The sequence below is a fragment of the Caloenas nicobarica genome, chromosome 2, assembly GCF_036013445.1.
Source record: "Caloenas nicobarica isolate bCalNic1 chromosome 2, bCalNic1.hap1, whole genome shotgun sequence".
Taxonomy (NCBI): domain Eukaryota; kingdom Metazoa; phylum Chordata; class Aves; order Columbiformes; family Columbidae; genus Caloenas; species Caloenas nicobarica.
This window is the reverse complement of record NC_088246.1, coordinates 99,834,804-99,847,149: the sequence shown is the minus strand read 5'-3', so window position 1 is coordinate 99,847,149 and position 12,346 is coordinate 99,834,804. Positions and strand designations below refer to the sequence as shown.

The window sequence follows — 12,346 nt, the reverse complement described above, 5'->3', positions numbered from 1 at the left end:
CCTGTCTAATTGTAAGTGCATGCCCAATAATTCTTGCATTTATTTCAGGAACATATGGCTGACCTGTGGGCTATGTTAGAAAGATTTTTAACTTCAGTGTAAAGATTTTCAAGGGAGGGAGAAATTCCCATATCCCTTTGCAATCTCTCTGAACAACTAAATAACCTCACACTAAGCTGAGCTGTTAACAAAGCCAACACTTTTAAACACAGTATTTTTGTGAGCCAGAAAAGTACTACATGGCTAAGACAGGAGTAAAGAACACGATCAGTGATTCACTGAAGTTAGCGGATGAGATTTAATATCCACAAATCAGTTGAATCAGTAGGTGTCATTTTTGCACTGTCACTTCTTAGAGTATAACTGTACTTTAATCACATTTTAAATTCTTCCTGCCAAAAAATGGTGTATTCTTATTATACTCACAACTAGATGACAGTATTTAAGAATTGTTTTGGAGAGATATATAGAGCACACCTAAATTACACCCTAGATACCTCAAGCAGCTCTGAACAAGAATTATTATTTCTAGGTATTGCCAACACCTTTCTTGAGGATGACACGTGCAGTTAAATTGTGAAAGAAACTGCAGAAATTCCTTTCCCTCCCCAAAAGGTTGAAGCACTATCCCTGCTACCAGTCTAGGCTTTCTGTTGGAGGGTGAAGGATGGAGGTGGAGGGGAGGATAAGGTTACTGAAATGATCCTGGAAGGTAAATCTTATAGTATTTTATTGCTTCAACTGTCTCTGACCTTGTCAGTCAGCGATCCAGCACAAAACAACAGAAAACACACCAGTGTTGTACCATGGGCTATTTAAGGTACTGGATAATGGCGGGTTATTACCTTTCATGCCAGTGATCACCCAGAGGTACCAACTCAAGTGCAAGCTCCAAGGCAAAGGGAGGAGGGCAGCTGCTCTCCCAAAGGTTCCCAAGGGCTTTGCTGCCAAGTGATACGCTCCCTGTGGGAAATGCAGATCCCCAGGGGAAATGCAGCTTCCCTGAGGAAACTGTAACATTCCCACATTAGGGAAGACTGCAAGGAGAGTTGGTTCCTGCATGTTTTGTACACCCGCAGTGATCAGGTTTTTTTCCAGCATCAAAGGAGATCCAGCAGAGACTAACTGAATAGTTGAATTGTTTTGGTTGGAAAAGATCTTTAAGATCATCAAGTCCAACCATTAACCTAACACTGCCAAGTCCACCTCTAAACCATGTCCCTAAGAACCTCACCTGTGTGTTATTTAAACCCCTCCAGGGATGGTGACTCCACCACTTCCCTGGACAGCCTGTTCCAATACTTGTCAACGCTTTCTGCAAAGAAGTTTTTCCTAATATTCAATCTAAACCTCCCTCAGATGGCAGCAAGCTAAGACTGTTGTGATCTGGGCTGGATGCAATGCAGCGTGGTGGGAACGCGACTTGGCCAGATCTGCAGAGCCATTGAGTTACCAGCAAAAGTGCTTCTAAGTCACTGTGGCACTGGGAACCAGGAAGGTATTTTATACATCTTTGCCTGGCAGAAAGTTGCAGTCTTGTCTTCCTAATGAGACATGCAGCAAATATCTGCTGATTTTTCAGAGGAAGCAGGTATTTGCTGCATCATCTCTCCCTTCATCCCTTCCAAATGAGATTAAAGTAATGTGATAAACATGGAGCTATAGTTTATATTTATTGGTAAGCTGCAAATAGCATAGACAGTTGTTGACTCTTAAAAAAAGGAGAAGAGGATTCTGACACTGAACCAATGAAAATCGCTTGCAAAGCTGCGCTGGTCTAAAGAGACCTCCAGATTAAAAATTAACATGTTTTTGACATGCTGAATCCTATATGACCTGGGAGCACACAGCACCAGCTTTTTCCTGTCATCAGAGCATCACAGTTTTCATTAGATAAAGTGTGCAAACGTGTTTCAAAGCACACTCTTTCTATTTTCAAGTTGTCAACTAAAACCCAGAAAACTTTGGTGCTCTCTTTTTTTGCTATGCAACATTTTAACAAATCAAAACGTCATCCTTTGCTGCCTTTAACACTCCCAAGACCTCACTTGGAAGGTGAAATTCATGACATTACCTGTCCCAACCCTTCCACAGAAATTTTTATAAACAGCATCCACTAGAATAAAGATTCTTTAAAGCCTACCAATTCTAACTGAATTCTATCAAAATCCCAAACACTTTTCAGCATAAAAACACCTTCATACTGAGTTAGTAGGAGAGCTCAGAGAACCGTGAATAGGACCCTTCTCAGCAGTGACGTACCATTCCATAGAAGCCTGGTCTGTCCTCAGGTACATGAAGCTCTGGGTACACGTTCTCCAAGAACCATTTGAAGTCCTTACATTTCAGCTTCTCTCGAAGGAGTCTCCTTTCTGTCACATCTCCATATGGTTCCTGAAAGAAAAAAAATAAAATGCTTTCAAAAACCCCAACTGGAGCAGATGCTCTCTCTTAAATTATCTGTATACATTATTAGGAACCGTATGCTGAAGCAATGAGTAGGACTTTTAGCCAGGAAAAATCCCCATGTTTGGGTGCTGGATTTTATTTCATTATCCTTACATTCGTTAAATGTTGACAAAAAAGAATTGGAGCAGTGCATGTAAAACTTTAAAATATTCTAGAAGACAGTTTGGCTCTCAAATCTGCAAGTAAGGAAGTCTTTGCATACAGCCTGCTGGGAACGGTGAAGGCGTATTGGAAAATAAAACTTCCTTTAGCTGGATAATTGAAAGTCTCAAAAGCAGTGAATGAATCAAGAATTTTAAATTATCCCACCATCCATTTGCAAATTACCTGTACAGACAGTTTTACACTTAACTGATGGAATTTGTAAAATCTGCTAATGTTTCCTTTGAACTTCATAGTTTTGGGGGGTGGGGAGCATGAAACCTTAAACCTCCAGAGAAAAGCTTTCATTGCAGACTTTTCCCTGTCTATAGACTGGAGCAGAGTTCACACCTTTTCACGTCTGTCTTCAAAAAATCTCTCTTTATATTGACTAGGGACTTCAGACAGTCAGGCATGAGCTACTGTTTGCAGCCCTCAGATTTTTACAGGTCACTTGCCACACTCCTTCATGAAACCACAAATATATTTGCATTTCTCAAAGCTATGGAAATACGACTGAAAACACGAAGCAGATGTAAAATAGAGGCAGAAGATGCCTGCTTAAATAAATAAAGAGCATGACACAATAGCTCCGAGGTCTGAATGTTAATCTTGAAGAGAAACTTTACAGAAGCAAGTTCTGCAGCCATAGCATCAATCATGTTTCCATTATGGAATTTAATACTTGAGTTAGATTAAGTAAAAGGGACTGAACTCAACTGCTGCAATAGGAGGTACACAGAGTATTAGGGAAACCAGAGTGCATGGGCGGCAGCTTTGGTACATGCAAAAAAACCCACACGTATCTCAGCTCGCATCCACTGTGTTACAATAAGCCAATATGCAAAGCTTCTGATACTAACACACAAATATCCCTTCAAGTTGAAGTTCTGTCATCACAGATGTCAGCTGCCCAGAACTTTACAAGAAAACTTGTTGGCATTTATTGTTTTCCCTTCGCCTCTGGCAAGCAGAATCTGCCTGTGAGCTCCCTTCTCCAGACACAAAACCCCTGCTTCTCTCAAAGTCAGACTGTAATAATAAAACCTAAATGGCTTTTATGATGCTGAAGTAAAACAATTATTACAAATGCGTAGACTATAATAATCTAATTACCCAGTTTAATCCAAAGGAACACGAGATGGAAGCTAACCAAATTCAGCTTCCCCAGTGTCCTCCAGCCTATCTTTTAAAAGTGTAATGGTTTCGAGAGCATTTTTTCCCCTGGCATGCCTACTGGGGCAAGGCCACCCAAACGTGTGGGGAGCTCCCTGTCCCCCTGCCTGGTCCTCAAGCTCTGGTCCAGCATGGCCAGAGGTGGGTGCCCAGCAGCCCACCCAGGGCAGGTCTCTCCTTTCCATGCCAAGAGCAGAGCCTGGGGAGATCAAGCACCTCCAGAAACAAGCAAGAGCAGAGAGTGATTTCTTTTAAGCTTGAATTTTGGGCTTTGCGTCAGAGGTTCATATAAGTCATTTGTAGATACTGTGAGGGTATTTCTGTGTTATTGTCTTCCAGCCTACAGGCCCCTCATGATGAATATATCCAATGTATGAATTTGCACACTGCGTTACTGTTCTGATCTACTCAGTTTTCACAGTATTTATCGTCTGAAAAATTTTGCAAACAATCGATGTTTTATTTTCTTCCTCGTGGAAAATAAATATATTAACTTCACCCTCCCCCAAAAAAACAAAACCAACACCAACCAAACAACAAACAAAACCCCAAAACCACAACAAACCAACCAAACAAAACCCCACAAACAAACAAAAAACCAAACAAAAACAAAAGCAAAAAACCCAAGAATTGATACTTCAGACATTTTATTAGGAACATTTTCATCTGAATTCCCAAGACTGATTTTAACTAATCTTTGCAATATTGTTTTGGTACTTTTAAAAAAATTTAAACCATGTGTTATGCGGCAGTAAATCAAACGGAAAAATCCATTCTGTCTTACATCAGTCCAAAGTTTTCCAACTATCATAGGACAGGTAATTTTTATTATTACCATGCTGTCCACTTAAAGATCTACTGTCCATCGAACCTTGCTGATTAGCATTCACTAATTGTGTCTCTCTCCTGCAATTCTTTACTGATAGAATCCTGTATCAGCTGTTTCATGGAGATGCACATTCTAGGCTAAATGGCTCCTCCTTACTTGGGTCACCTTGCTAAACTTTATTCTTTCATTTATTAATTCATTCATTTAATATTGACACAAATGTGGCCTCCTTCTCTAGCCTTAGAGAATTTCAGATTTTTTTTCAAGAAATCAAAAATCAAGTAGATTTACACTTACTCTATGTTTGGGAAAAAGTTTCAGAAGAAATCAGAAATAAACACAAAAAGCACTTCATGTTAAATACCAGCTAAATTAATAGTTTTTTCATTGAAAACAAATTCAATTGAAATTCCAAGAACAATGGACTTGAACTCACCAGGCGAGCATGTGGGTTTCGGTGGTAATAAAGTTCTTTATATTCATCCATCCACACTTCAGCTGCACGCACGCTATTTGCCAAAGCTTTGGAGCGTGAGTACGGAGCTTGTTTGGGGAAAACGTGACCTACATGTGAGCAAGGGTGGATCTCAAGACTTCCTCCACACTGCCAGATCTGAGCAAAGAATTGACATCGTGCATCATTAATTTGAATCTTTGCAAGCAGAAGGATACAAGTGATGATATGTCTTTGCAAGGATAATACCTTCTCAAGAACATCAAAGCATATTATAAGCAACACATACAATAAGTGTGTGTTTCATTTGATGAGATTAAATGAATCCTTGCAAACACTGAGCAAACTACTGGGAGTAACAAGGAGACAACCTCATCTCTGGTTTTATGTGGTGTGCAATTGTCCCTTTCTTAGCTTTACTTTCTCTGAAAGTAAATGGCCCACAATATTTCTGCAGGTCTAACAATGGTCTACAATTCAAGTTATACAGGCATTTTTAAAAGAGCCATATCTCTAGTCCAAATTAGCCATACAAATAGCCTCCTCAAAGACACTGATGACTGATTCCTTACCAGAAACTTACTTTTGTATTCTGCAGGAAAGCTAACTTGAAGAAACATGTAAACTCATCATATTATTAGAGAATGATAAGTTGTGTTTCCATTTCCATATTCACCATTTCAGAAGAGAAGTATGGGTGCCTGGTGATGAAATGTAACTAACCCTTTTCATTGGAAAGATGAGAAAAGAACCCAAGACCCAACATATGAAAAGGAAAAGCAAAGTAATTCTGCAACTGATCCATGGTGGTCCAGCCAAGATTAGTGAAAAAAATCTCTCCTAAAAATCTCTCCTATCTAAACCAACATTCCTACTTGCTGCCAAGGAAAGTACTTGGACCTGAATGTGGAATTGGCAGAACTCACTCTGCCCTCATCCTTATGCCTCTGGCTCTCCAAGTCAGGAAATACATGGCCCTGACGATAAAGCCCATGCATGACCACCAAGCAGGGACACTAGTCTCAGAACTCCGTGTCAATTTTTGTAATTATTCCCATCTCCTTTGTAAATTGTGGACTTTGAGCAGCTCACCCATACAGCCACTGACCTCAAGTTTGATGTAATGAACGGAAAGCATGTCTAGATATTTTCCAATTAATACTATGCAATGTGGCAGACAACCTGTTTCTGGCAGGTAACTGAAACAAGGGTTCTGAAATGGTCAGATGGGAGGAAAGGCAGGATATGTTGCCGCCCTTGAATCAACTTGAGGTCATCACCAATGGCTCTCATACACTTCTCGTGGAAGCTTTTCGAGAACTAGCACTCCAGTGAGCCGATTCCCCTCATGTATTCAACCGCGCACAGGTGACAGCTCACCTTTCCTTTGTACATGGAGGACAAGCAGAATTAGCCGAGATGTGCTTAAGGGGTAAAGGTTTGCTCCCTGACAACCTTCTTGCATAACAAACACATTTTAAGTTACATGTTATTCAAATTACCACAGCGGGAGTGAAACCTATGAGGCAGCAAAAAAAATTTCTGTACTTAAGAACAACAGATCAGACAGGACTTTTTCTGTCTCTCCTCCTGGGACTTTCAGGGATCCAGAAAGTCACTAGAGATGGCAGCTTTCAGCATACACAAGATGGACGTTGTCTTCAGAATGGTTATTTTAGGGGTTGTTTTTTTCTTTTGTCTGTTTGGTTTCTGTTGTTGTTGGGTTTTGTTTGGTTTTGTTTTGGTTTCTTTTGGGGGGTCGTGTTCATTTTTCGTTTTGTTTTGGGGTGGGGTTTTTTTGGTTTTTTGTTTGGTTGGTTTGTAGTTACTTAGGATTTCTCTCAAATTTCTTAATTTAGAAACTAATGAATGTTGTCTCAGTTGATTCGGCTTGGGATAATGACATCAGACCTTTACATGTGGCACCATACTGTGCTTAATAACAAAATTGTAAGCACTGTAATACACGTTTATTTTTATAAAAAACCATCTCCTTAAAGGTATAGGTAATTCATTATTCAACTATAGGGAGCACTGGATAATCTTCCTGGATTTAAAATTTTAATTTCTTGCTTTTTATGAGTGGTTTCTCTCTTCTTTTTTTGTTGCTGTATGGAGAAGCAGTATCTTTGCAATTTGAACAGAAAGATAATAAAAGAATTATACAAGAAATCTAGAATTCTGAATTCTATACTGATCTTTAAGCAATTTGCATATCTTTGCAGGTAAGTTGCACTACTGCCATTTTGAAAGCTGCTATGAAACCAGCTATTTTCGCTTTAAGATCTTCCTTTTTGAGATCTGTTTCAAAACAATAGCTTTCTTACATTCTAATTTCTACATACAAGATTACTTTTTTTAAAGTTGAAATGTGTCAAGGAAGACCTGTTTGTCAACAAATGTTAAGCATCATTAAATTTATTAGACTTCAACAATTTCCAGATTTGTTTTATTCCATATTAGCATTTTTTTAATTGATTATTACTACTTTGATCAGTCCGTTCTGAAACAAGATATGAGGAATGGACCATAAAGACTACTGGAGTAAAAATGTACAGTTCAGGAGGGAGCCCATTCTTCCACTCTTCCGTGGTAAAGTCTGATTTAAACGAACTAAAACAGACTGACTTTATCTCTGTTAAACTGCTGCCAAAAAGAGAATTCCATAACAGCTGATTTTTCAATAATTAAAATTCTGAATGTCTCTAAAAAATAACTGTAGGTTGCTAAGCAATGGTCATTAAATTCTGCTTCCTCTATTAAAACAGTTCAAAACTTCTCTTGTCTTCCTATTTAAAACACAATTAAGTATATTTCAGCTAAACAATTCCTAAAAATGTTTGTTTATTTTTTTAAATGGAAAACACATTTTGACCTCTATATAAAATCAGGTGCAAAGAACAAGGAGAAGAGAGAGAAAGCAAGGAATTCACTAGAGAAAGCCAAGTTCACTACTAAGTCCTAAATAAGTGACTCTAGCGAAGGTTATCCCGTAAAACTAGTCACACTTCCTTTAACAGAGAAGCACATTAGATTTCATGTATATTTTGCATGCTCATGTACATGAAAATACGTTTCTTTACTAGGTCTGGCTACCTTGCAGCTCATTATAAAAGCACACTTTTTTCCTTCAACAAGAAAAGACGACAAGGTGACATTCATCTTTACTTTCACTTTCATCTTGATGCATGCAGGCTATCGAATTTTTTTCTTTTCAGAGACAGCGCCATTATGAAAAGCTGCAGTAAAAGTACAGAACTCACCATGGGATCTCCATCCTTGTTCGGGTCTTTGGACAACTGACCTAATGCTGGCTCATTGAATGCTAAATAAGAAAAGCTCTATAAGCTCTACCACCTCCATTCTAACATTAGAATAATAATAACAACAACAACAACAACAATAATAATAATTATTATTATTTTAAAAATGGGTGCTTCCTCCTGAATAAAGATAAATTGCAGAAAACACTGTTCGTGCCCCTCTCTCTGCTGCAATTTTGCTTGCTGGCTTGCAGCTGAGCCCCCTGCCAGCTGCTCCTGCAGGATCTGCTGGAGCTGGGTGGGCAGGGAGGGCCTCCCCACCTGCATGAACCCATCCTAGCTGCTCCCACCACAAAACAGATTTCCAGATCCAGACAGAAAGAAACAATACAAAAATATCAGAAAAGAGAAGACCCCAGGCAATCGGAGGAGTATCATCCAGGCCTGCGGGCAATGAAATTTCCAACAGAAGTAAATAGTTTTGCCTTTTTGCACATGCGTGGCTTTTCCTCGTGTCGTGACGGTGGGTTGAAGGACAGACTGCGGGTGTATCGAGCAGTGGTCCCCAGAAACAAACTTACATTGCAGTACCACTAGCAGAGAGGGGGAAAAAAGACGCAACCAGTTCCCCTCGCTCCATGTACAGGAGGGGAAAGACAAAAGGGCATGTTTTGCATCCCTCAGAAAGAGGAGTTTCAGTGTCCATTATGCCCATGAAGTGAAATGTTATTCAGCCAAATTGTATTAAGCAATTCGAAATCAAGGCACATTGACTCGATCCTGCATTCAGCATGCAGCCTCCATCTCTCTTAGTCATCATGCTTTTAGCTGAAGCTTTGTCCTTGTTGCACCTCTCAAAACCACAGAGAATTTCTCCAGTTTAGAATAATTGAAATATGAGAAAGAGAAGGCTTGAGGACAAGTCCTTTCATGTCATCAGGAGACTGTGGTGTTTTCAGAGTTGAGAAGAACAACGAATTAATTCACAGAGTTTTTCAGTATCTCTGCTCCTAATTTTCAGGTCTGGCAGGTCTAAAAGCCACAGAGACAACAGAATTAACACTGATTTATCCCTCTTGACCTTCTTCAGCGCTCTGCTGTCATCCACCAAAACACTCACCACAAGAAGTGCGCGTACAGGGGCTTGAAATCAAAAAGAGGAAAGCACGTTGAACACAATTTGGATCCAAATGCCTACATCCTACCGGCAACATGCACTAATAAAATTAACACGCCCAGGCACACTCGCTGGCCAATGCACAGCCTGTCCTACCAAACCGTTGGCCTCCCAGAAGAGAGCCTCTCACAGAATCACAGAATGTTAGGGATTGGAAGGGACCTCAAAAGATCATCTAGTCCAATCCCCCTGCCAGGGCAGGAACACCCAGGTGAGGTTACACAGGAAGGCGTCCAGGCGGGTTTTGAATGTCTCCAGAGAAGGAGACTCCACAACCTCCCTGGGCAGCCTGTTCCAGTGTTCCGTCACCCTCACTGAGAAGAAGTTTCTTCTCATATTTAAGTGGAACCTCTTGTGTTCCACCTTGAACCCATTACCCCTTGTGTTACTGTTGGTTGTCACCGAGAAGAGCCTGGCTCCATCCTCGTGACACCCACCCTTTATATATTTATAAACATTGATGAGGTCACCCCTCAGTCTCCTCTTCTCCAAGCTTAAGAGACCCAGCTCCCTCCGCCTTTCCTCATAAGGGAGATGCTCCACTCCCTTCATCATCTTTGTGGCCCTGCGCTGGACTCTCTCCAGCAGTTCCCTGTCCTTCTTGAACTGAGGGGCCCAGAACTGGACACAATATTCCAGATGAGGTCTCACCAGGGCAGAGTAGAGGGGAAGGAGAACCTCTCAACCCACCTGCAGCCTGCAGAGCCCCACACCACAGCTCCCACTCTGCTTCCTCATTTAATCACCTCTTTTACCCCCCCACAAGCCACATTCCTGCTCTTGGCCCGGTGCACGAGACGCCATAGGCCTGTGGCCACTGACAGAGCAGCCTGAGCCCCCGGGCTGGAGCACCCATGTCCCTGCTCAGCCCCTTCGGTGTGCACAGCAGCGTGTCTGTGCACAGCCCCCAGCACACTGGCTCTGGGGACTCTGCTGCTGCTCCTTTTGTGCTTCTCCTGCCTGCTACGTAGCCTCTGATGCTTCCTCCAGCCCACAAGAAGACCACATTTCTCCATGTTGAAGGAGCAAAGGCACTGCTCGTTCATGCTGCTGCGCCCCACGGAGTCAAACACCTGGTTGAGAGGAACCAGCAATGTCAGAAATCAGACTTGCTGCCAGAGCCTGGTAGAGGTCACCAGCAATTTGGGTCTAAAGCAGCAGCCAGTGCAGGGGCAGTCCATGTTGTACAGGGCAGAGGTATGGCTTCTCCTGTCTGCACGCCTTGGTCTACCAAAAGCGAGGCATGAAGAGCAGGAAGCCAAGAACTGCACGCAAAGAGGGCCATCTTCGAGACTTTCTACAAGGAGCTATGGAAAGCTCCCACAATCCATCTTGGAGGAGAAAATCCCTGCCATCTGAGGCGGTGCTATCCCTAACTCCGACTGGTTATGGGGCAACTATTTTGGTGCCACCAAATCTGTGGCAGCCACGGTCACGGAAGACATTTCAAACAACATGAAGTAGATCCTGTAATGCCCAGTTCTGTCAACTGTGGCTGTTGTTTCCAAGCTTGCTAGTTGGAAAGACGTGCAAATTTCTGTGAAGAGGCCAAGCATATAGTACGATTTTCAAAAGCAGCATCCTTGCCATCTCGCGGCTGTTCAGTCTGGTTGCACATGCACTAGCAGACACAAACAAGTGCCTGCAAGAGCCAGACTTTCTCAGTAGTGCATGCAACATGCTTGCTACTGTTACACTACATTTGTGGGAGACAGTGTCATGCTATCTGATGTAGTTTGCTGTTAAACTGAGTCTCCTGTCTCTGCTTGTTTGTCTGCCACAGTAGTATCAGAGATCCAGCAAGCCCCAGGTCAGCAAGCATCGGTACTCAAAATGCATGACTCCCTCATTGTCATCACCCTTTCCAGTCCCTCGGTAAGTAAGAAAAACAATTTTCCCTCACCAGAGTTAGCTGGGGATGGTCAACAGGCTGCTTTCCAGCTTAACCTACATTGTGTTGTGACTGATGATGAGCATGATTGTTTCTTTCAGCCTGCCAAGTACAAACCCAATCTATTGCTACCTCTGGCTCCCTGAACAGCCTCTCAAAAAGAAGGCATAAAAATAATTTCATCCAGAGCTATTTCATAACTCCTGACCTTGTGACTGAACAATTATCCCACAGAAAATAAATTCCTTCTAGTAGAAAGAGGGGACCCACTACAACATACACATCAATGTGGGCTACACTGGAACTGGAGGCATCTGAGAGATCCCTGCTTCAGAAGCTCACAGAGCTACAGAGGTGGGCGAGCAGCTTTGAGCTTCAGGCGGAGGCCTGCTGACCAAGACAAGTAGGCTGTGTGTTTGGATTTACATGCTGGAAACCTTTTCCTGTGTGAGAAAGGAGGTGATCATGAGTTCAGATCAAAGAGTAATCCCAGCTGAGAAATCCCCCTCCAGAGAAAAAACATGTCAGCTTTAGGTCCGTGCTTATTATCCACCGTAATCCTTTTCTTTCCTTATTTTTGTGCCCTCTTTGCTAGGATTCCTACACTACAGGCAGCAGGAGACAGGAACAGCAGCCTGGAAGACTCCAGGCTTCTCTGGTTAACAGGTAGACATCAAATGAGACAGCCTGCTGATGCTTCCTTTCTCAAGAAAGCGGTTTTGTAACATTAAAATACTATTTATACCTGAAATCTGCTGTCACCTGGGGAAAAAACAAAACAAAACACCACAACAAAACACACACACACAAAACAAAAAACAAACAAAAAAACCCAACCAACCAAAAACCAACCACACACGCACACAAAACCAACGAAACAGCACCCTTCCTGTCCCACAATCCCGTCCCACAATCCAGTGACACTCAAAAATGCTAATATGATCAT

General features: G+C 41.8%; 1 protein-coding gene across 1 annotated transcript in view; it reads right to left on the bottom strand.

The window, feature by feature from the left end:
- The window catches only part of GALNT12 (polypeptide N-acetylgalactosaminyltransferase 12), a 51,213-nt gene that overhangs the window by 17,316 nt on the left and 21,551 nt on the right, over positions 1-12,346 (bottom strand). The window contains exons 6-7 of the mRNA XM_065629007.1: positions 5,052-5,228; positions 2,263-2,394 (exon numbers count right to left, since the gene is read on the bottom strand). Of these exons, the coding sequence (XP_065485079.1) occupies positions 2,263-2,394; positions 5,052-5,228 (309 nt within the window). The remainder of the gene's footprint in view (positions 1-2,262; positions 2,395-5,051; positions 5,229-12,346) is intronic.